The following is a 26,212-nucleotide window of genomic DNA, read 5'->3' on the forward strand; positions in this document are numbered from 1 at the left end:
GAGATGGTGCGTGGACCAGAGTATGTTGTGAAGTCATATCCGAGATTTTGTACTCGAGGATATGCATTCACAACTCAAAAGAGGAGACGTTCGAGTACGACTTATGATGCTGGCATTTGTTCTGCATCTGGAGATGATGTATACTACGGAAACATACGGGAGATTATGGAAATCAAGTATCCGGGCATGGTTGGATTGCGTTGTACTGTTTTTTATTGTGATTGGTACGACAAAACTCCAGATCGAGGTGTGAGAACAGATGCATTTGGTGTTACATCAGTACATTCGAGGCGAAAGTTGCAATATTATGATCCTTTCATTCTTGCTTCTCAGGCCGATCAGGTAATTAAATATAAATATATCAATTATTCATAATGATTCATCATCATGTGTATTAATAACACTTATTTACAAATTAAATAATTTTTTAAATGTTACAGGTCTGTTATATCAAGTACCCCCGGGTTAGGAACAGAGATGATCCATGGGTCACTGTTACTTCACTCAACCTGAGAGGCCGAGTTCAGGGAAGTTCTGAGCTGGAAGACCCACTACAACCAAGCACATCCGGTAACTTAAATGCAGCAGAAGATTTAGTTGCAGTTGGCCTTGTAGTCGATTTAACCGACTTTGGAGATGAAGCCGTCGTTCAGCCACTGTCGGGATTCTTCATTTCCCGCTCCGGTTTTTGCTCCCGCTGCTGCACCCTCTCCCGTTGCTGCACCCCCTCCCATTGCTGCACCCCCTCCCGCTCCTCCAGTCGTTCCGGGAGTGATGACTGTTGCCCAGTTGGTTCAACAGCCCGGTCGTGAGCATCTTCCCTATCTCACTCCGTGTCCAAAGGGACGACTTCAAACATGGTAATTTAAAGTCTTTTTTTTTCCTTTCATTAAAATTTGATTCATTATTAATAATTTGTTTCTTATATTAGGTTCAACCGATCCGGGAACGGGATCAGCGCATGGATCAACAATATGATGTACTCGAACCTCAGCAAGGGATATCCGACTTTCACTCACTTCCCTGCCGAGGACCAGGAGATGTGGTTTCGTCAGTTTGCGGTAAGTATTCTAATTTTTTTACTTATATTTTTTTATCTTTAATATAAAATTTCTACAAATTATGTTTTTTTTTCAGCAAGAGTTCACCTGGAATCCCGATCACACGAACTTTATCCTTGACGCCTTCGTCCATAAAGTTATGGACAACTATGGGAAGCAGATCTACGAGTGGAAGCAGAAGTGGCTCATCAACCAGGTTTTTTTTAATTTATTAAACAATTTTTTGAATTTATTAAACTAGTTTTGGATTTATTAAACTATTTTATATTTTTTATTAAAAGGTCCCGAAGTCGATTAACAGCACGGTCTGGGAGGAGTTGTGTGTGCATTGGGATAAGGACGAGACGAAAGCTACCTCTGTGACCAACTCCGCCAACCGAAAGAGCGATCGTGGCGGGAAGGGCATGTACAAGCACAATTTGGGTGCCCAGATTATTGCCACTCTGGGGGATCGCTTGGTAAGTTCAATCTCTCTCTTTTTTTTTAATTATTTAAGTATTTTATTTTAATTTTTATGCATTTCTTCTAATTTCTAATGTTTGTTTAACTTTTGTTTTTTTCAAGGCGGATGAAAATGATGGCGAGCCGGTTGATGATTTCGTCCTAATGAAGACGGCGCATACCAACAAGCACACCGGGGAGATTGATGATGGTGTTGTGAGGGATGTGCTCAGCCTGATCGAAACTCAGAAGGAAGACGAAGAGACCCGTCTATCTCAGCTTCAAACCGACCTGGACGCCACTTCGACGGCTTCGACCAACTTGTCCCGGATTCGAATCAACGAAATCGTTGAATCGGTATGTTCTTTATAAAAAAGTTCAATTCATTTATTTCTTTATTTTCATTTTATCATCTTTTCTATTATTTAAATTTGTTTATTTTCTATTTCAGTCGGTTCCAAAGAAGAAGGGACGTTTGGTCGGTTTGGGTCGTCGAGCCCGGTCGGTTCCTCCTTCTGCACCACAGCCCTATGTTGATCCAGAAGTGCTTATGGACCCGTTGAAGGACAAAGATGACCGCATATCTGCGTTGGAGCAAAAGATGGCGGATCAAGAGGCGGGATGGGAGGCAACGAGGAAGCAGAACGAGCAAATGATGGAGATGATGAAGAGGATGTACCCGAACGAGCCGTTCCCGTAGTTTCTTTCTTTTTTTTTCAAAAACTCTGAATGTTTTATTTTGGTATGTAAAACTTTGAATATTATCATGTTTTCTATTTCAATTTTAATTTTATTTTTTCGAATTTCAATTAAAAAAATAAATTTTTAATTTTTTAAAAAAAATTATTTTTGGGAACATTCCGAGGAAGTGTATCCCTCGCGATATTCCGACGACAACTTCCTCGGAATTTTCCGAGGGACATATCTCCTCAGAATATCCCGACGGATACACTTCCTCGGAATATTCCGACGGCAAAGGTTTCTCGGAATATTCCGACGGCCGATGTTCGTCGGAATATTCCGATACCTCTTTTCTCTCAGAATGTTTCCGAGGACCGTTCCATCGGAAATATCCGAGGAGATACCGAGGAACAGTCCTAGGAAATGTTTCTTCGGAATGTCCTCGGAATCTTTAATTCTCGGTATTCCCTTGGAATTTTCCGAGGAAATTCCGAGGAAATTTTACTTTCCGACGAGAAATTTCCGACGACCATTCTCGTCGGTATGTCCTCGGAATAACGGTATTCCAAGGACATACCGACGAGAATGGTCGTCGGAATCCCGGTGTTTTCTTGTAGTGGTGAGAGATTTGTGATTGGAACTCCATTTGATTCATCTATTCTATTCTATGCAGTTTTCATTTACATTTTGTGTCATGAAATGCTTAGCTATGTCTGAGTAGTTCACTTGTTAGATTCAGGGTTCAAATAGGTTAGAGGGATTAGCCCCAACTATTGATTGCTATGTTGTGGTATTTATTGATAGATTGATCTTAATGCTTGTTCTAGATTAGCTACCTAGAATATTGAATCTAGGAATCTGCATGAGTCAAGCAACCTTGACCATCCAGTCCTGAATCTAATCTGTCAGACTAGACGATAGGAAAAAGTCTACCGCTGAACCAGGAAGCTAGTGGTCATTATCAACTTGCGCCTAGGGCTAAACTAGAAGCATCGATCGATACTGTCTTCTGACAATCGATCGATCTTGCGAAAGGTGTATCGATCGATGCCCCTATAGGACCATCGATCGACACTTTCTTGTGGTCAAAAAACGACAGTTGAGATCCAAGATCTAGTTAGTTAACTAGTGAAACATTGCCATTGCTGATCACTGTGTTAAGGGGTTGAGTTCTAACATATAATGCAAGCAACTGATAGGCATCTATAGGATTATAATCTCCAACACCTGAATAGAAACCCTGCATCTAATATCTTTCCAATAAGTTACACCCCCAATCATCTTGTTAGTCGAGCAATAGACTTGCTCATTTAGGATTGCTATTTACTTTTAAACCAATAAATAACAAAAACCTTAGAATTAATAATCATGTAGATTTAATAGGTTCCCTAGCTCCTTGTGGATTCGATCCCTAAGTACTACAATTGAACCTCTTATTTGAGAGAGTAATTCACTCCTTAGGGTAATTTGAGTGGTATCAATCGATATTCCTCTAGAATCATCGATCGACACTTAGATCCGGTCAATACCCAAACGTAGAAAGCGAACGCCGATTGGTTTGTTCATAAGCGTTTGAGCTCTATAATATCATGCATACAACTGTTAGGCATCTGTAGGATTATAATCATGATTACCAAAATAGAAAATCTAAGTCTAGCTATTTCATTTAAGTACCAAAGACCCAATCAAACCAATCGAGAAACTGCCTTGCTCACAACCTGCTATTTACATTTAAACATAATCAACCTAGCTTAATCACTCTGATTAGATTTATTAAGTTTCCTAGCTCCTTGTGGATTCGATCCCTAAATTTGGCGCCGTTACCGGGGAGCTTTGATCGCCTATAGATATGGTCTGATTTTGTCTTGGTTACTTCTTTAAATCACTTTCTGACATAAATTTTTTCTTGTCTTTTCAGGTACATGCCTAACAGTACCAGAAGCAACAAGGAAACACCACTACTATTCTCTTCAGATCCTGCAAGCTGGGAACGTTCGATCCGCAAAGGAAGACGCTTTCATTGATCGACAACAACACTAGTTCATCGCTCGACACTCTCCAACCACCGTTGACCCAAACACCAATTTCGTCGACGGACACTCGCTCACCACCATCGACCGAAGCAACTCTTTTGTCGACCGATATCCTCCATCCACATCGATCGATACTTCATCCCAAAAATTGATCGATACTGAGCCGCGAGACATGGTTGCCACTTTAGTTCTTGTGCGAGATGAGAATGGAGACCTGCATGACCTGGAGGGTCATCTGCGTAATGCAGCAGGCCAGCGGATAGATGCTCAGGGGACTGTAATCCATGAGCCCGATACTGATGCTACAAGAGCTGCTCAGCCTGTAGATGAGGCTGCTCGACCCATAAAGTTTGCTGATTACAACCGTACAGATCAGTTCTATCCCAACAGATCAGCTATTCATCCTCCAACTATCCAGAAAGGCGATTTCGAGTTGAAGCCACGGTACTACACACTCGTGGGACAGACACCCTAATGTGGGATATCTCACGAGCATCCTATGGACCAACTGGAGAGGTTTGAGGATCTTATATCTGCTATCAAAGTCAATGGAGTCCCTGAGGACCACCTATTCTGCAAGCTCTTCAAGTACTCACTTGCTGGAGAGGCTTCGCATTGGCTTAAGCAGTTACCACCAGGATCCCTTACATCCTGGGCCAACATCAAGAATGCATTCCTGCGTAACTTCTTTGATCAGGCACATGCTGAAGACTTGAGGAGCAAGATTGCTACATGAGCCTACAAAGTCATTTAGAAGTTCTGGATCAGATTCAAGTCCTACCAAAGGGATTATCCAAACCATGGATTCAATGAAGTATAGCTGCTCAGTAATTTCTTCAGAGGCATCAAAGCACAGTATCAGATGGCTCTTGATGCATCTAGCGAAGGGAATTTCAACACTAGAAATCTAGATGAAGCTGTGAGACTTATTGAGAACTTGGTATCCATCAATAACACCAAGAACACTGATTTTGAGAGGAGGAAATCTGCAGCCATCCTTGGGAAGGTGCAGATGGATGAGGTGAAAGCAAAGCTGGACAGTCTTCACAAGCTTCTCAGGAAGTAGGCTTGCTTATTGGAGGATGCAGATGCTGTAGTTACAGAGGGTAGAGCAGAAGTAAAGGAGGATGTGAACTTCATCAGTGGAACTGGATTCCAGGGTTCTGAAAACAAGAGTGTAAACAGAAACTTCTATGGCAATGGACATATGAGTAACTTCAAATAGAGTTCACAGTACCAGAAACCCTACAGCCAGAACTACAGCAGCAACAACAATAGGAGTTATGAAAACTAATCTTACCAGGAACCACCACCACCCACTCAGGAGAGCAATATTGAATCAATGCTTGATAGAGTTCTTGAAGGACAGCATAACCTGACGGTGAACTTCAATGGGAAGAACGATTATGCCTACAACAACCTGAACACAAAGTTTGAAACTTTGAGCACTCATGTGAAAAAGCTGGAGATGCAGGTAGTTCAGACAGGGGAAGCTGTTAAGAAGCAAGAAGCTTCAGCAATGGGGTAGGAGATGATGCAATGAAACACCACGTGAATGCCATCATGGATGATGACTTCTGGCAAGTGGTGAAGCATGAGAAGCTACATGAAGGAGATTTTGAAGTCGAAAGCTCGATGAGTTTTGGCAGATCGCATTGGTGTCGATCGACGCCAGACTTCGAACATCGATCGACGGATTGCAACCAGAACTGATCGAAAAGCTTACCAGAGCATCGTTCGACGACACCTACAGAGTCGCCTGCATTGTGCAATGCCGTGAGGATCATGACTCACAAGGAGTTCACAGCTAGACACTTAAATCCGCCCAGCCCTGTTTATGTCAACATCGATCGGCAAAATGAGCCAGCCATCGATCGACAATGAGAGACCACCACTGATCGACAACATCCAGCGCCCATCGATCGGCGAGCACCTCTCACATTCCGAGTGCAGTTACCAAAGATCGACAGCGCACAAATCAATGCACTCAGGCCACAACCAAAACCTTCAGACAACCCACCAGAGACCACCAGTACACATTCAGAAGATGCACCAGAGCCTATGCAAGTTGATAAGGGTACTATAGGGAAAACCTTGAGGAAGAGAAAGGACAAGGTTGCTAAGCATCTGAAGAGAGGAGCTAATGAGAAGGAGATGGATAGTTTTCGTAAGAGAGTCTTTAGGATTCTACTGGAAAAATCATTCGAGGAGGCCTACGTTACCCACAGATTGTGGATGTTCTTCAGAGAGACCAAGGAGGCTGAAGAGGACATTAGGAGAATGTTCCATTAGGCTAGATATAAGATGAAGAATGTGATTACACTGAAGAAGAAGAGTGATCCTGGGAAGTTTGCAATACCATGTCTGGTGAAGGGTATTGAGTTCCCACATGCATTATGTGACACAGGAGCATCAATCAGCATTCTACCTAGGGTTATGGCAAACCATCTAGGTTTGAAGGTAGAGCCTTCCAAGGAATCGTTCACTTTTGTGTATTGTTCTCAAAGGAACTTAAGAAGGATTGCAGAGACCTTGAATGCAGATTGGTACTGCCCTAGTTCCAGTAGATTTCCATGTCTTCGATATCAAGTTGAAGTGGAACTCTTCTTTGTTACTTGGAAGAGCTTTCTTGTCAACAATATGAGCAATATGCAACATGCAAACCAACCAGTTGTGCCTGGCGCTCATAGATCCGCATGTCTATTATGATCCAAGTCCAGTTATGAAGCCACAGACGTCCTCCTGAAGAATCGATGATCCAGGACTCATAGCAGCATGTCACTGTGGAGCTGAGTAAGAGACAGAGTAATCCGCGTCGATCAAAACTCACACACCAACATCGATTGACTGTCCGAAATCGATCGAAAATCAACCAGAAGAATCGATCGACAGTTCATCCACAGCAGCACGTGACGATTAGCCACCACATTGTTATCTGAGTTTTGCACTCGAAGCCGCTACATCATCACAGCATCTAGATGAGTATGATGAGGATTATGAGGGGGAACGAGTTACAGAGTATCAAGGTATTCGTGCTGAGGAAGATAGACTTCTCCACCATTCCTATCGGATAAGGAATACGAAGTCGATCGACAGAACCATCCCAACATTGATCGACACTCATCATCACCAGACAAATTGTAAACGAGCATCGACCGACATTGCCTACTACACATCGATCAACAATGGAGTTGACCGTGCACAAGAAGGAAACTATTCAATTGGCAGTTGGGCATATGATCACTATCATGAGAGCTACGCAAGAGAAAGAGCAATACATGAGCCGGGAGCAGATGAGTAACATGAAGGTTTCACTACCGAGGAACTGCTCAACCACCAGGAACGCTCAGATACAGATTCACTCTTTGCAGAAGTTTGTGGAAGAAGCACTCGTTTCTGTCGTCCTTTCACCAGAGCTAAACGCCCATCGATCGACAAAAAAGTTTCAACATTGATCGACAACCGTCCAAAACCACCATCAACTGTAAGTGCAAAAGCTAAACAAAATAATAACTATCTAACACTGGATGAGTTTGGTATTTTCAAGGATCCAGAAGGCTATGCAAGAGCAATGAATGGACACGATTGCAAGTATCCAGAGAGGACATTCCAGATATCCTTCTAATGGCTAATGGCTAATGGAGCAGAAAATCTCTTCATGCAACGACACAACCCTCTAGAGCACCAGCATAGAGTTATAAACGAGTTCTATGACCCAACTGGTGGACTAGATGATCGTTTCAAGCCAAAGTGTCGACAACATACTCGACTGTTGATCGACATCAGAGTCCCAACATTGATCGACCGACGTCCAGAGTTCGGAAAAAGAGCCTACGACCGTGATGGAACAAGGAAATTCCACTGGGAAGGGAATGATGAGTATGGGGTCTACAGAGATGATCATGAACATGCACGAAATGTAAAAGGACACATCATCCATGTATCTAAGGATGATATAAGAAATCTTCTGGTAAGAGCCTCAATGGATGAACACAGCTACATATGTCTTCCAGAGCATGCACGGTCATTCACCCAGACCAAGCTAGTACCAGAAATCTTCACCAACAATGAGATAAATGAGATGCTTTATGGAATCTGTGGAGTCCAGGAAAAGAATGATGATGATTTCCAAATGAATCTTGATGGTTTCTAATACCCATTGAATGATAGTATTAGTTGGTTGACTACATGCATGGAGAGATGAGGCAAGACATAGTCAGAATGCAGACACAGCGTGCGGCCGAAGCAATTACACCAGCATTGATCGACAGAAACATCTCGATATCGATCGACGATGAACTGTCACAATCAAATCCGATGAAGTCTCGACCAGATACTTACACTAGAGCAGAGATTGATCAGATAGTAGAAGAGATCTACAAAACTATGGGAGCCCCAGAAGAGAGGCTTGATAGGAGATGTGATGACATCTATTTCCCATGGGACATCACCATCAGTTCTTTGACTTCTCAGACATAAGCAATGCAGAGGGAGATAGTGGAGCTTCAGAGATACATCGCGTGTCGTCCAGAGGCATCGACAGGCGCATCAACATATCGACCGACAGTCACAGAAGAACATCGATCGACAAAACCACACCAACAAACCGAGGAGAGCTAGTAACAAAGGTGAAATTAGATATGTCTGATACAAAAAAACATGGAGAGGAGATCTCAGCTGACACATACGCCAGACTTGTGATACATCAGTTCAAACTTGAATGACTTGGAGACAGACTGCAGAAGATAGAAAATACAACTGCAAGAATGAAAGTCAAATGGTGCAGAGGAGATGAGGCAGTGAAAGACTTCACTGGTACATGGTTCAACAAGAGCAGAGAAGAGATGGAGACTTGCTTCCCAGCAAGTACCTGTTTTCCACATTACTAGCCAAATCAACTCCAATGTCAAGCTAAATGACTATAATAAAGCGCTGAGTGGGAGGCAACCCACTATTAGGTAATTTTAATTGGTTTTCATTAGTTTAGTACTTATGCCCGTTTTTGAATTTTTGCAGGTCATTAAAAAAAAACAGATCCAAGTAGACGATTGCCAAGAATATCAAACGATGAGATCCAGCCGATATCAATCGACAGAACATCACCTGCCGAGACCGATGACAACAACAACACATCAATCGATATTTATTCCGGTCTGGTATATCGTTCTTACTTGTTAAATGGAGTCCTTTTGCTTTAGTTATCACCACAACATGATAGGCCATGGATTTTACCCACTTTTAGTCGTGGTTTATAAGTGTTTTAATAACTAATTACTATGTTGTAGAGTCTATTTAGTATATTTATAGGATCAGGAGTGCTTTGGAAGAAAGTGATGATTTTGGAGCATTTTGGAGACAATTGGAGAGAGCATCCGAGCTTACCATCGAGCAAGATCAACGGTCCACATTTTGAGATAATAATCGATCAACGCACACCTTTTGACATTGATCGAAAGCGAAGCGCGCAGAAGCCTATTTGGTTTCAGCAGACTTAGAGCCCAAGACTTCACCAAATTACAAGATTGCCCCTGGCGAGTTTTTAACCTAATATTTATAGCTTGCCAAAGTGTTTTAGGCAAAGTGTGCTTTCTTGTTTTCTTATTTTCACAGCAAAGGTTTTCTAGGATTTTAGTAGAGTTGGAGAGAAGATCCAAAGAGATTTGTGATTGAAACTCCCTTACTATCTATTATCTATTTATGCAGTTTTTATACCTTGTGGTTATGAATTGCTTAGCTATGTCTAAGTGGTTCTATATATAGCTAGGTTTAGGGTTTAAATAGGTTATGAGGGATTAGCCCGAACTGTAGATTGCTAAGTTGTGATATTCATCATTAGGATTGTCATTAATGCATGTTTATAGTTTAGCTAGCTAGGAGTTGTAGGCACAAATTAACACTTGAATCTCACCCTGAATCCGTCCTAATTGAGCTAGGATTGTTAGAGTAAGGTGAAAGCTAATCTAGTAAGCCTAGTGAGCATTATTAAACCCGCGCGTAAAGCTTGACTAAGAGCGCGTCGATCAATATTCCTAGATAATAGACGGAGCAATAGGTGTATCGATCGATATTCCTTTAGAATCATCGATCGACACTTAGATCTGGTCAATAGACAAACCTAGAAAGCGAACGCCGATCGGTTTGTTCATAAGAGCTCTATAATATCATGCATACAACTGTTAGGCATCTGTAGGAATTTAATCCTGATTACCTGAATATAAACCCTAAATCTAGCTATTTCATTTAAGTACCAAAAACCCATTCAAACCAATCGAGCAACTGCCTTGATCACAACCTGCTATTTACATTTAAACATAATCAACATAGCTTAATCACTCTGATTAGATTTATTATGTTCCGTAGCTCCTTGTGGATTCGATCCCTAAGTACTACAATTGAACCTCTTATTTGAGAGAGTAATTCACTGCTTAGGGTAATTTGAGTGAGATCACCAGGTCGGGGAGACATGAGGAAAGTTCCCCGGCTCCTGTTATTCCGCTTCAGTATGCAAAGATGACGAAGCTCGTCAAGACCGAATAACAACCTTTCCTCGCGAGCTTTGATCACAAGAGTCAGAAGATGTCTTAGAAAATTAGGGCACATCTGGGTAAACGAACCCAATTTTGAGAGTAAGTCAAGCACAAGCTCTGCAATCAGGAAAGCAAGGCCACAATCTTCAAAGTATGACCCCCTTTCTTTATCCGAATCAAAAGAAAGAGGGATGGGGGGATAATTGTTGGGCCTGATTTTGGTCGATCAGTTATTGGGATGGAATCAATCAAAGAGAGCGACCAGGCTTGATAGTTTATTTAAAACCGGCCCGTTGTCCAGAAAGAGACGAACTAGAGTTGGTCAATCCGAGATCCCGACGATCTCGAAACAGTTGAGTCAATCTCGGGATAATACATCTATAAGAAGATATAAGAAGAGAGAGGAAGACAGAGAACGGGACAAGTGAAACCCTAAAGTCTTACACCAAACACACCGACCTCGACCTCAAGCTCTCTTATTCTTTTCACCTTGTAATCGATTTTAGTTTCACTCCAATTGTATCTCGATCTCATTCAATCATTGTATTCAATCATATTAACTCAATAAAATCTATTTTTCTCAATCGGGATCTGATTACATCATTGTGTTATGACGATATTGTTACCCTCATCTTTTTTATTCCCTAATTGTACATTTAAACACTACCAAATACCTACTGTGGGTAGGATCCACATTAAGGTAATTTTTAATGATAAAAGGACAATTCTTTTTATTTTGCATCGCCTAAAACTAGTGGTTGGCTCCCTATGGAAGAGTGAGTTTACACTAAAACTATAATCTTATTGGTTCACATAATTTATCCAAATACCTTAAATGTTGTGTAAGGAGAATTGATCTTCTCTCTAACCATAAAACAAGACTAATGAATAATAGAAAGCGTAGCCGTCAACAATGACTTAGAAAACACATAAGTAGGGTTCAGAGTCTTCCAAGGGTATTATGGTAACTTGTGGTAACTTCTGGGCTTTAGTTGTTAATGAAATAAACTCGGCCCGCATTCTGGAATCAACGTCAACCGACACCAAGGGTGCACCATCGATCGAAATTCCATTCGTCTCGTTGACAGCTCTCTCTCGCGAGACAGACTAACCACTCCTCCGTAACACATGCATAAGTTTTGATCTAACCGTTTGATTGACCTCAAACCGGTGGCATTGGAAAGCTATTTTAAAGCTCTATCTTTGTTTTTTTAAAGATGGACTCATTCTCACCGTGGGAAGGTCTGCATTCATATCTAAACATCTGACACGTCTGTACAGCCCTGCACCTCAAAAGGTTCCAAAAGACTTCAAAATCACCACTTTCCTTCAAATCGTCCATTAACCTGAAATTATACTAAATAGACTCCTATATAGAATAAATATGTCTAAAAACATCTATATACCATGGCTAAAAGTGGGTAAAATCCATGGTATATCAACTCCCCAGACTTACCTTTTTGCTTGTCCCCAAGCAAAAGAAACGGCAATCTCTCTAAAAGAGGTTTGAAAACAGCAGGGACTCACACAATTTAAGAACTCATATCATCACCTCTACATTATTGCAAACCACATCAAATCAATCACAACTTTAGAGGTACTTTATATGCAATATCCTAGCATAACAACCAATTCCATATCAGCAAACAACTTAACTAATCATGTCTACCTCACTTCATACATATCAAATAAAGGTGTAGGTTTACCTTGGGAGTATCGATCACTGTGTTAGGGAAAAATACGCCGATATCATTTCCTCCAGCCTCCAGGCAGGACCCAGACCCCCGGGTCCCCGATACAGGAACGCTCCAGGTCCCCGCTAAAAGGAACCCTGGGACCAGTCCCAGGGACCGACCTCTCTTCCGAGAAATGGAAGATTTCCGATAAGGAGAACCTTCCATATTTCCGAATATGGAAGAGTTCAACCTAAATCAAACCGACTTCAAGGCGACTATATAAGGGCTCCTAAGTCCCAAAATCAAAGGATCGACTTCTCCAAGGCTTAGAGACTAGGGTTAGACAGCTAGAATTAGGGTTCTTACCTAATACTTTGTAACCTTGTTTACTCTCGCTTGTTCTACCTAATAAAACGTTTTTTGAAGACTATCTTCTTATTACTTTACCCAAATCCTCACGAAACATACAAACCTACTCAAAACAGATACGACTCTCTAGCTTATCCATCGTTCTGTGGTACTCTAAAAGAGCCTACACAAAAATCCCTTAACAGTTTGGCACTAGAAGGAGGGGAGTAATCTAACTACGTGATGATGGCGATGGATGAGCGCAACGAGCTATCCGAAGCCGTTCGAAGAAAAACCGAGCCCCAGGGGCTACCCGGCGACTTGCAAAGCCGAGAAACTAAACTACATCAAGCCCACGTCATATTCGGTTGGCTGGAGGCAGGTGATGTAAGCCAACCCGCCGTCAATACCAACAGTGTAGGGAACGACCCTGAAACCATCAAGTCGGAACACCCTGGGACCGACAAGATAGGTTTCACAGTCGAAGAACAAGAGAAGGTCTTGGTTCCACATCATGACGCCCTCGTCATCTCGCTTACTATAGCAAACTGTCTGGTCAAGAGGATACTGGTGGAGAGTGGTAGTTCTTGTAATATCATCTTCCATGCTGCATATCAAGGTCTAGGGCTGGAGGATAATGCCCTGATACGCAGAGTGACCCCCCTCTTCGGGTTAAGCGGAGAAATCAAACGAACAACGGGGGAAACCATCCTCCCTACCTACGCGGAAGGGGTCAGTTTACACACCAAGTTCCCGGTCGTTAACTGCCACTCTTCCTATAACGGGATCCTGGGCCGAGCATGGATTCACAGCATGGGGGCAGTCCCCTCAACTCTCCACCAGATAATAAAATTCCCCACACCCTGGGGCATTAGAGCGATTAAAGGAGATCAGGAAACCGCTCACCACTGCTACCAGGTCGCTCTAAAGAAATGGGCTGAGGTAGCTCCACCATCGCAAAGCACGCCTCAGGCTCCACATATGGTAGAACCCGAGATTGAAGATATGGATGACATGCCGTTGATCGAAGGAAACTCGACCCGTAACCTCAAGATCGGCTCCAAACTCTCCGAGGGGCTGAGAAGAATGCTGATAGAATTCAAGGCAGTTCTTTCAAGGCTGCGTCCTCCTCCTCGTGGGTGGCGAAATAAGAGGCTCGGTGTAGGGCGTCATCCAACGAGATAGTTCTCGTACCGCCAATTCTTCCCTGAATTTGGATGAGAACCAGACGCCATTCTTTAGTGCCGCGAGGGCAACGACTTCGTTCGGATGTGAGATCTTGGCCTTGATTTCTCGGGATTTGTTTATGTACGCTCTAAATGGCTCGAAAGACGCTTGTTTGAGATTCCAGAGATCTGCTTCGGCAACTCTGGTCTATATGAATTGTCGAGGGCGGCCCCGGTGAGGTTCTCGGCAAAGAAGCGGCAGCAACCTGCTTCTTTTTCGTCGTCGGTGAGGTGTGCTCTAGATATTTCTAAACGGAAGGCTCGTACATGGGCCTTCGGGTCTGTGTTTCCGGCGTATTCGGGGAATTTCAGTTTCCCGATGTGATGCAGCCTTACACTGGCGATTGTTTGAGAATGGAGTCCTCCTCGTTTCTTCGATGACCATGTCGATATCGGGAGAAGAACTGATAGCCATGTGCACGATCGCATGTATCCTTTTGAGCTCGGCATCGTTCCTTTCGATATAATTCTGAAACGTCCCAGTTTCGCTCGGGATCCCTAAGTCTTCCCTTTGGGGGTCGATATTGACGGGACCGCGAAGGTCGTGTCTCCGAGCTTGTTCCGTTAGGCTATCAAATCCTGCTTGATGGAAGGTTCTCATCGTGGATGGAGTTAGATTCTCGGAGATAGAATGGTTCGGTGGTGGGATCAGTGTCCTTGGCTTCCCCTGCCTTTTCGTTGATCCGTTCTGGAATTGGATCGGAGTGCTTCGTGGGCGTTGGGAGCCCAGTATTGATTTGGTCCAATCCACTGTAGCTTAAGCTTCAGTGGGTTATGCCTTGGGGCGAGGGTCGTTGTGAATTTTCTCCCATGTAGCGCCCAGATCGAGCGCTTGGGATCTCTGGAGTACCGAACAGTCCAGCGCTTTGAGGGTTGGACGTCGCTCTTAACGGATCGAGGGGCATTTGATTTCTTTCTCGAATGTTTGCAGCTCGATGCTCTGCGAGCCCCCTTTCGGCTTGATCCAGTCTGTTAGCAACAGATTGGTTGGCGATCCTTTGACTACGAATCTTGTCGATTAGAGTTGTCATCTTTCCTCGGAGTTCGGTTAGTTACCTCGAGTTTGGGCTAGAGGAGTCGGCGAAATCAGTCTGGATTGGGATCGGGTCAGGTCGTTGGAGGATGGTCTGTCTCCAGGGCGGTTCCAGACCCGAGCTCCAGCTCGTTCCGAGATTGATGTCTGATTGATTGGAAGAGATCCATCTTGACATGAAGTCTCGATTGGAGGGATTTGTTGCGTCGGGGCTGTTTCGGTCGCGTCGTTGGCTCCCGCTAACCCAATTGGTGTCACTCTGGTTCCCAAGTCGGGCCCGACAGGATTGATGTCATTGACCGTCAAAGGAGCTGTCCCAGTGGTCTGATTAGGATCCATAATCGCGCTTAGGAAACTTAGATCAGTTTCTTTAGCAAAGATGTTTTTCGTTTATCTTCCCCGCAGTTGGCGCCAAAATATAGAACCTAAAATCTACACTAAGTATTTGATAGTGATCGGGAGTTTGATCTAGGAAAGATAAAAGATGTAGGCAACAATATCTTTAGAACACAACGATGTTAACAGTTTCCATTACGCAAAAATGGACTTTATTGATGAATAGAATCGAATACAATAAGTTGAACTAGATCGAATTACACAAGTGAGATCGATAAATCTAAGAACGGGAAAAAACAAGGTCGATGTATGTGTGTAGCTCTCTCTAGGGTTTTCAATGTCTCCTTCTCCGTGTTCCTCCTTCCTCCTTTGTAGTAAGTCGATCCCGTGATATTCGTAACGGCTCACAGATCTTCGTCTCCTGTTCCGTGATCTCCGCGACCTCGGCGAGACCTCTTCGAACTCGTATTCTCGTTGTGGGCTTCAGCTCCCTAAGGCCCGTGTCTTTGGTCGTGGCCTGTTAGTATATGGACCAAAATTGGTTCCAACATTTGTCCCCCAGCCTCTTTTGATTTAATTGAAAATGGAAAGAGGCGGTTTATCATTTAACCCGAGTCTCTTCGCTTGATGACCGGTATCGCTTGGATTTGATTTGATGATGATTTTTGCCGCCGCTAGGGCGAAGACTAGGTCTTTATTGTTTTTCTCGAAAGCGGTGATAGAGCCGTTAAGGTGGCTTACATATACGTAGACGATCTCCGCGACCTCGGCGAGACCTCTTCGAAATCGTATTCTCGTTGTGGGCTTCAGCTCTCTAAGCCCCGTGTCTTCGGTTGCGGCCCATTAGTATATGGACCAAAATTGGGTCCAACAGTGACCACCTACTAGCGAGGCAGGAAGAGAGGGTAAATCAGAATTCATCTTTCTCAAATCAGGGATGATCTGGTGAGAAGCGCTGTGCATCCTAAATATACGCCCAACCCTTTCCTTTTTAAAGACAGAGAAAAGGAAATCGAATATTTCCAAATCTCCTTGAGAATCGTTAACAAAGGGTGACCGGCCTAGAATGAAGGAAATCCGATCCAGGAAGGAAAAACGCTACTCAGATCACGCTCCCGCCTTTTTCTGGTTCAAAGGATCCTAGCTTAAGAGACTTCGGTTCTCTTCAACAAGAACTCTCCCCAGCCTCATCGTCTCCAGAAAATTCAAGACGCTACTATCAAGCTCCAACTAAGTAAGTTGGAACCAATCCTTGCCCGGGTTCAGGACCGATGAAGCGGAGTCCTGCCTAAGGGGAGCCTGCTGAGAATGAGCAACCCCGGTTGACTTGAGTGCACAGGTTATTCCCCGAGTTCGATGACGAAATTGAACAATAAGGGGAAAACTGTTAGGGAAAAATAACTCGGTATCATTTCCTCCAGCCTCCAGGCAGGACCCACATCCTCGGGTCCCTGATACAGGAACGCTCCAGGTCCCCGCTAAAAGGAACCCTGGGACCAGTCCCAGGGACCGACCTCTCTTCCGAGAAATGGAAGATTTCTGATTAGGAGAACCTTTCATATTTCCGAATATGGAAGAGTTCAACCTAAATCAAACTGACTTCAAGGCGACTATATAAGGGCTCCTAAGTCCCAAAAGCAAAGGATCGACTTCTCTAAGGCTTAGAGACTAGGGTTAGACAGCTAGAATTCGAGTTCTTACCTAATACTTTGTAACCTTGTTTACTTTCGCTTGTTCTACCAAATAAAACGTTTCTTTAAGCCTATCTTCTTATTACTTTACCCAAATCCTCACGAAACATACAAACCTACTCAAAACACATACGATTCTCTAGCTTATCCATCGTTCTGTGGTACTCTAAAAGAGCCTACACAAAAAAACCCCTAACACACTGGACACATGGACTCTTACTCAAGCAAGTATCTGAACATACATGTAGTCTTATCTAGTTCATTTCTTCTCTCTCTTCTCACTTCTTCTCAGCCAATGTCTCCCTTTTCTAAAGGGTATCATTTTATTTTTTTAATTGACAGAGATAATTTGGACATGCTTCCATGAATCAAACTCTAATGGTTGTAGCCACTAGATCCTGTTCACTTCTTTTTGACCTTTATCTTTTTCTAGAATTTTAATGAATCAAGCTTTAATGGTTGTAGCCACCAAATTCTGTTCTTATCCTTTTTAAAACTGAAGGGGAGTGAGGGGGGAGTAGCGACACACATACTTTCTTACCTTCCGGACTTGCAGGAAGAATCCAATCCAATGTATACCAAGCCCGAAGACAAGCAGATTAAGCTCAATTAGGTTGGAGGTCAGCTTTGGTTCCTTCAAACAATATCAGCAAGTGTGGATAATTGGCTGGTGACCCGCTTTGGTATCTCTAGTACACTCTGCGGTCAATAAATCTAAGAATGGTGCTAGAGAGTGGTTAGATAATCCTTCTTGACTCAATAAAACTCTTTTGAAAACATTTTATAAAACTCATAGATAAAATAAATATCAATAAACCTCCCCCAGACATAGATTACACTGTCCTTAGTGTTTATCTAGCCGGAGTTTGGTGGGAAATAAATCATAAGTGCATAAGTAACAAGGTAGAACGATATACCTGCTCGCTGATGTTGATTATCAATCCACGTGTTTGAGTTTTCGTCGGCTGATTCTGGTGTGGTACTGTTGATTGATATCGATCTGGTCTCATCGCTCAGTAGGCCAGGAAATCGTCTCCACGGATCCTTTTTTTATATACCCAAAATAAAGCATAATATTAGTAGAACCTCCCCCTGACTTAAACAACACTGTCCCAGTGTTATACAGTCTAAGATGGTTGGAAGATAAACCATAAGTACTAAATTTAACAAGGTTTCGCGAGTATAACTGCCATTGATGTCAGTATCGCCCAACACAGTTAAGTGGCGATCGATACTTATGATGCTCTGTCGATCGATACGCTGGCCAGCAGTCGATCGATGCTGGTCCTAAACTCATGAACCTTGGATCTCTTTTTTTTTGCATAAAATTTGAAAACGAAAATCAGTAAAAATTAAAACTTAGCTTTAAAGAAAATACCTAATAGTGGGTTGCCTCCCACTTAGCGCTTATTTTTAGTCATTAGCTTGACTTCTAGAGATCTGAATCAGTCCGGATGAGAATGTGAACTTGCTCCAAAACAAGTGTTAGTGTCTCTCTTCCTTATCTTGTTGATGCAGTTGATAAAAGCTCTTGCAGAAACTTTCCCTTGCTCTCCTAGCTCTGGATCACATAGCACCCTAACCATGGTAACAGGTTCTGGACCTCCTCTGCAGCGCACTCTACACTCAAGATTTCCTTCTTGACATTGCGAAGAGACTAGTGACAGGAGATCTGCGTACCTTCTTCTTCTTTTTCTTCTTCCTCTTCCTAGTCCTTCCCCTAGACTTAGACTTTTCAGTCTTGGTCTGTTCTGAAATTCGGAGGGTGTCGATCGATGTGGATGGCTGAATGGCAATCGATTCTCTAGGTAGCCTGTCGACCGATGCTGCTGGCTGAATGTCGACCGATGGTGAAAATGGTTTTGCAGGCTCAAGACTCGAATCGACTGTACGTGCTGGATCTTCAAACATCTCTATGCATGAAATAAACTCCTCACTCTTATTCTTTTCAACAGGATCGTAGAAGAATCTTTCATCAACATTCGTCAAGCAAATCTTATTCTTCTTTAGATCACAAACTGCCCCTACTGTAGCCATGAATGCCCTTCCAGAAAGTAGAGAAGATGTCTTGCCTGATTTGATCTCCACGACAGGAAAGTCCACAGGGATAGTGCATTCCCCTATCTCCACCTTAACATTCTGGATCATTCCTGCTGAGTTTGCTTTGTACTTCTTGGTAGCACACTCGTAAGTTAATCTCGGTTATACTCCTCCTGTAAGTATATTACTTTGAAGCCTTCATTGTGGATATCATATAGTGACACCTTTATTCATTAGGCTCATTTGAATTTGATGTTGTTCTACCTATAGTATATGTCATGAGTGGAGGGAAGAAGTTAGAGCCCAACGTTTGTCAAAATTGCGTGATATGATCATTAGTCTATTATATATATATCATAGCAAACATTTTGTTATTCGTATTCTGAGTAATCTAATCCTTTTATTTGTCATAGGGTCCATACTCACTTAAAATGAAGGTTCCATCTTTAGTCCTAATAGCTCAACAGCGTCTATGGCCATGATGCTAACTACAGATCCAGTATCGCAGAGGTCATCTGGCAAGTCTTGGTCATGTATACAGCATGGAATCAGGAACTTTCCAGGATCTTGCTCCTTCTTCAGAGTCATCTTAGGTTTACGGATGACCTTGTTGAATAGCAGCTCAATGTCCTTATCTGTCTCTCTGCTCTCTCGGAAGAAATTACCAAGTCTGTACTTATAATATGCTTTCCCCGAAAGACATATCCTTAGGAACCCTCTTCACCCTCTTATTAAATTCATCAACTTCCACTTTGTTAGCTTCTCTCCTAAGGTGTTTGGGAATATAGGGTTTCCTAGATTTCACTTTCTTCCCACTTGTAATTCTTTATTCAGTTGCCTGCTGTTCCATGGAAGGTTCGTGTCCATCCATTTGGTGTCGATCGATATCTGGTTTATGTCGTCGATCGATACTTTCAACGAAAGAGGTTTCAGCTAGGATCGATTGCTCTTGCTCCGGTGCCTCTGCATGTTGCTGACTGGTCTCCTCTGGTGTCTTTAAACAAACTGATGTTTGAGATTGGTTTCGAGTTGCATTCAAGCGGTCTGCATCCATGCTTGGTAAACGCACTCGATATGTCAAAGGCGGGCATCGATTGCCGCTCGGCTGCTGTTGCCGTTCAGTGTTCACATCTTGTTGTCGATCAATGTTTTCCCTTTTAGAACAGTACAGGATGGGAGGATGAGGGTATCGTGCGGTGAAGTCTGAATGGATCTGAATTCGAACAGTTTTTTCGATCCCAAAAGTGGTGTCGATTGATGCTCGGCTGATGATGTCGATCGGTGCTCAGTTGTTGGTGTCGATCGACACCAGTACGAGCTTCCTATGGTCATGGAGCTTTCGACTAGAAACGCATCTTCTTCCAGCTGCTCCTGCTCGAGCACTTCCCCAAAGTCATTATCTGAGATGGTATCAACATGGTGCCTCTCACTTTCCACAGCTTTCCCTTTGACCATAGCTTCTTGCTTCTTCACAGCTTCTGCAGTCTGAGAAACCTGGGTATCCAGCATCATGACATGGACATCTAAGGTTTCAAATTTTCTATTCAGCTCTTTGTAGAGAACATCCAACCTCAGATTTAAGTATGCACTCGTCTCCTGCTGAATTTCCAGGACCTTCTCTATCATAGATTACATCGTTTATATATGGCCCTGATCCTCATCCTTCTCAACAGCATGTTCTACCAACGAGACTTCATGTACATAACCAATGTTGGCTTCAACTATCTTGTCACCATCTATTACAGCCTATCTCATCTTGTGCATATCCAAATTCTTGGAAACTTTTCTTGACACTCAGTTCTCAATCAATTCCTTAGCTTCCTCTAGGATCCTTGTCTCGAAGTTTCCTTCGCTTGCAAGATGCAGCCTTATATAATATCGCACATCAATACCCTTGCAAAACCTCTTCAACGACTGAATCTCTGTAAAACCATGATGTGGACAGTCCTTTTGGTATCTCCTAAACCTCTCCCAAGAGCTTTTGAAAGCTTCTCTAGGTCCCTGAGAGAATGGCCAAATCTCATCTCTTATCTCTTCAGCCTTTTCATCATAAAAAAATTTAGTCAAAAACGCAGTCCTGACATCATTCCAGGTAGTGAGAGATCTTGGTGGTAATTGCTTCAGCTATCTAATCGCATTCCGAGAAAGAGAATATTTGAACAGCTTATAGATGATGTAGTCTCAATATGATCCAAGGGATTTTCATGTGGAAGACCATGAAAAAGGTGCTAATCCAATAGAACCAGTATGCGGGTTTCATATTAACTCCTTGGATCGCTGGAGGTTGAATTGCATTCCTATTGGTATAGAACTGACTCGACAGGATCCATTCTGCCATCGTTCTCTGTCGAAGAACTCTATCAACCTCTGTAGCAGCAGATGTGTCAAGGATTACAGCCCTATGTGCATATACTTTATGACCTGCTGCATTACACATATGACCCTCAGGGTCATGCAGGTCTCCATTCTCATTCCTTGTCAGCACAGGAGCCGCGACCATGTTGTCTGTTCGCGGTTTGGTATCTATCGACGCTAGATTTGAAGTGTCGATCGTTGCTCTCTCACAAATGTCGATCGACGAAGAAGAGTTGGTGTCGATCAATGCTGCACGTTTCTCTTTGCGGGTCGTGCGTTCCAGTCGTGGTGGGTCTGAGAAGAATAGTAATTCCTCCTTGCTGCTTTTGGTACAATTGGGCATGTACCTGAAAAACAAGAAAAAACTTTTGTGAATAACTTAAAACAGTAAATAAAACCTAGACTAAACCTAATAATCAAGTCTAATGGCGATCAAAGCTCCCCGGCAACAGTCTCAAATTTGATATCACTCAAATTACCCTAAGGAGTGATTTGTACCCTCTCAAATAAGAGGTTGAGTTGTAGCACTTAGGGATCGAATCCCCAAAGAGCTAGGGCACACAATAGACTATAGAAATCAAGATTAAGCTAGGCAAACAGTTTATAAAACAGTAAATAAATGAATGCAAGGTGAACAAAGTAGTTGTTCGATTGGTTAATTGAGGTTGTAACCAATTAGGAGAAATAGCTAGACTAAGAGATTTATCAATCAAGAGATTCAATACTACAATCAAGGATGCTAAGGGTTTTATAGATTCAATTCTAGAACTCGATTTTAATAAGTAGCAATCCAGCTTTCGCATGCAATTGCTAATCAGCTGTCTAAGTCCTATGTTCCAGCTTTCGCGTGCGGACCAGAAGTCAAGCTAAATGACTATAACAAAGCGCTGAGTGGGAGGCAACCCACTATTAGGTAATTTCTTTCAGTTTAGTTTTGATTGTCACTGATTCAAGTTTTTATTTATTGTAGATAAAAAAAAAAGACAGATGAACAGTAACTACAGTTGTGTAGCAACCGCACTGTAGCAGATGCACTGTAGCATCGATCGACACTGTAGCAAGGAAATCGATCGACACTGTAGCAAAAAATCGATCGACACTGTAGCAAAAAACCAGGAGTTACTGTAGCAGTGTTACTGTAGCAGGACAGTGTTCATCGGAAAAAAGTTATGTTTTATTTGTTATGTTTTATTAGTTATCTTTTACTGACTTTTAGTGTTTTTGTTTATGATAGGTAAAAGGAAAAAGATCTTTTACTGACTTTTAGTGTTTTTGTTTATGATAGGTAAAAGGAAAAAGATCCAAGGAAAAAGAGTTGATATACAAGAAGCGATCGACGATAACAGGCCATTTTCGGTCGACAGAGCATCATGAGTATCGATCGATCGCCAGTTAACTGTCTCGATCGACGCTCACCATCAGTGATTAGGTATAACGTTTCACCTTGTTAAATATTGTCCTCATGTTTTATTTCCCTACCAATCTTAAAATGTATAACACGGGTGAAAGCGTTGTTAAAGTGTGGGGGAGGTTCTACTAAATATACTAAAGTGGATCAATCTGTCAACTATTCACACTTCCTGAGATTGTTTGAAGGAATCAAAGCTGACCTCTAACACTAACCCTGACACAACTGCTTGTCTTGGGGCTTGGTATACATGAGATTGGATTCTTTAAATAAGTCTGGAAGGTAAAGCCTTGTGTAGATTTATCACCTTTTATCTATCTATTTCGACCCTAGATTTATAGGTAGAGCTATTTATTTTCAAAAAAAAAACGAAAAAGAAGGAAAAAGAAAAAAATAATATACAAAAAAAAAAATATATATATATAGGTGTTAGTTAGGTGGAATCTGAACAGGACTTGGTGGCTACAACCATTAAGGCTTGATTCATAAGGATTCCAACAAAAATAATTCGAACGGGACTTGGTGGCGGCAATCATCAAGGTTCGATTCACATGAATTCTTGGATATAGGTCAAAAGGAAGTGAACAGGACTTGGTGGCAACCACCATTAAGGCTTGATTCATGGAAGTCTGTCCAATGTTGGTCAATGATCTTGCAATATAAGCAGACTTTGACTGAAGAGAGAAATTAGTAGAGAGAAAAGATATGAACTAACTTTTACCTGCAGATCCAGATACTTGTTTGAAAATCCTTGCATCCTGTGATTGATGCTCCTAAGGTAAAGCTTGCACTTTTATTTATGCTAGAAATGAGGTTGGTAGAGGGGAATTTCAGGCAGGATTTGCTAAGTTCTTGGCTAGGTGAATTTGGTTGCTAAGCTAGGATATGGTATAATGTGCTTTTGTGATTAAGATTTCTTAGATGTGGATTGCAATATTGTAGAGTGATGATTCTAAGTTTTAAATCATGTGAATCTTTGCTGTTTTCAAACCTTTTTCAGAGAGACTGCCAATCTGTTTTGCTTGAGGAAAAGCAAAAAGGATAAGTCTGGGGGAGTTTATTTAGAGTGTTTACAGGCTCAGGGACGATTTGGAGGAAAGTGGTGATTTTGGTGTCTTTTGGAGCTTTTTGAGGTGCAGAACTGCACAGACGCGTCGGATGTCTAGCTATGGACTGTGACCTTCCCACCGTTAGACTGATCCCATATTTTCATACAAGATAGATCTTTGAGTTAGCTTTCCAATGCCACCAGTTTGAGGTCAAGCAGCATCCTGTAGCAGAGGTTATGCCCGTTTTTCTGAGGAGTGGTCAGTCTACCTCGCGAGAGGAAACTGCCGAGAAGAGGAACGTATGTCGATCGATGCAGCACTCTTGACATCGATCGATATGGATAACAGAATGCGGGCTGATCATATTTTATGACCGACTGAAAGCCCAGAAGCAACCACAAATTACCAGAATACCCTTGGACGACCAGAAACCCTATTTATGTTATTTATAAGCCATTGTTGACGGCTACGCTATCTAAGCTTTCTTAAATTCATTGTTCTTAGTTAGGAGAGAAAGGAGGAACTCTTTCAGAGTCCTCCTGGAACTCAATTGTCTTTGGTTTTATATCTATTGCAATTTCATCTATTCTTTCTATGATTTATGTGACAAACTTCATGTCTGAATAGATCCACCTATTAGGTTTAGGGTTCAGATAGGTTATGAGGGATTAGCCCAAAATATAGAACTGCTAAGTTGTGATATTCATCATAGGATTGTTCTTACTGCTTGTGTTCTAGAGTCATGAACTAGAACCCTGATCTTAAAATCATTAGGCACAATGCCATCGCTTGGTCTTTTCTTTTCTCTGAACTGAATTCTATTGAGCTAGGATTGCTAGAACATACGAGAGTTGATTTAGGAACCCTGGTGGACACATATTCAACCCGATCGTAAAGCTTGCTATAAGTGATATCGATCGATGATCCAATAGATTAATCGATCGATATTGTGAAAGGTGTATCGATCGATATTCCTATAGAATAATCGATTGACACTTTCTACAGATCAACATGCGAGAGCTGAGATCTTAGATCTAGTGATAGATAATCTAGACAAGCGAGAGCTGGTACATTATTGTTATTGTTTGAGTTCTATAATATCTTGCAAACAACAATTAGCCTCTATATCATTATAATCATGATTACTTGAATAGAAACCCTAGATTTAGCAACCATCCTTCCATTAAACAACTCCTTGCCAAGCTGAACAATTGTCTTGTTCAACTTGTTGACTGCTTTATAAACTATTAGCCTAGCTTAATTATACAACTATTAGATCTAATTGGTTCCCTAGCTCCCTGTGAATTCGATCCCTCAGTACTACAACTCGGTCTGTTATTTGAGAGAGTATAAATCACTCCTTAGGATAATTTGAGTGAAATTAACCCCTACGAGGCTACATAGCCCGCTTCAATCAAGAGAAGGTGGCTATTCCCGAATGCAGCATCCCCATTGCTATCTCTGCCTTCAAGAGAGGCTTGCTCCCCGATCAGGACCTCAATAAGGAGTTAACCAAATACCAGTGCAAAACCATGGAAGACGTCCTATCTCGAGCCTGGGCAAAGGTAAAATGCGAGGAAAATGTTGCCAGCTGCGCTAAGGCACAACAAAAGCAAGATCCCAGGACAATCAGATCAGACCAAACCGCGAGACGAGAACCCTCTCGAAGACTAGCCAGGGATTACGGAAATCGAAACCGGGGCAGATACCAGAACTGGCCGATCGAGAAGGCGGATGGGATGGCAGTGTCCACGTGGCCAGACATCTCTCACCTCTCCTTCTCAAGGCCGGAGCTGATCAGTGTTCTGAGGCAGATGGGCCAGCAGGTCAAGTGGCCTCAGAAGATGAAAGCACCTGACTCTTTCCGGAACCCTTGTTTCTGGTGCGACTTCTACCGAGACCACGGTCACAAAATGGAGGACTGCATCGCACTGAAGATCAAGGTCAACGAGTTTCTTAAGAAAGGACACCTCAGGGAGTTCCTTTCCGAGAAGGCCAAGAGCCATCTAAGCAAGAGACAATAGGAAAGCCCACTGAAGCTGCTCCCGTCTCGCCACCTCGACAAGACCGAGTGATTCATGTCATATCGGGTGGTTCGGAGATCAGCGGCATAAGCCACGCAGCCGCGAAGAAAAGCACCTGGAACACCAAGCCCGGCCTAGAGGCAGCCAAGCAAAAACGCATACTCCTAGGTACGGACGAAATAAGTTTCACGGCCAAGGAGCATAAGAAAGTTCTCACCCCACATCACGACGCCTAATAGACCATGGATCTTACCCACTGTTAGCCATGGTTAATTAGTGTTTA

The 26,212-nt window shown here is 42.6% G+C and overlaps 1 protein-coding gene across 1 annotated transcript; it reads left to right on the forward strand.

The window, feature by feature from the left end:
• Positions 1-22,541, forward strand: LOC125603961. The gene is made up of 3 exons (XM_048774645.1): positions 1-1,061; positions 1,138-1,859; positions 1,954-22,541. Exon 3 carries the CDS (start codon positions 13,011-13,013, stop codon positions 13,950-13,952), a length of 942 nt encoding a protein of 313 aa, XP_048630602.1. The 5' UTR covers positions 1-1,061; positions 1,138-1,859; positions 1,954-13,010; the 3' UTR covers positions 13,953-22,541.
• Positions 22,542-26,212: the final 3,671 nt, after the last annotated feature.

The sequence above is a fragment of the Brassica napus genome, unplaced genomic scaffold (assembly GCF_020379485.1).
Source record: "Brassica napus cultivar Da-Ae unplaced genomic scaffold, Da-Ae ScsIHWf_438;HRSCAF=669, whole genome shotgun sequence".
In the NCBI taxonomy this organism is placed as follows: Eukaryota; Viridiplantae; Streptophyta; class Magnoliopsida; order Brassicales; family Brassicaceae; genus Brassica; species Brassica napus.

Bases quoted from the DNA above. Each gene is read 5' to 3' on its own strand.
- LOC125603961 (XM_048774645.1), top strand. From the start codon at position 13,011: ATGATGGCGATGGATGAGCGCAACGAGCTATCCGAAGCCGTTCGAAGA.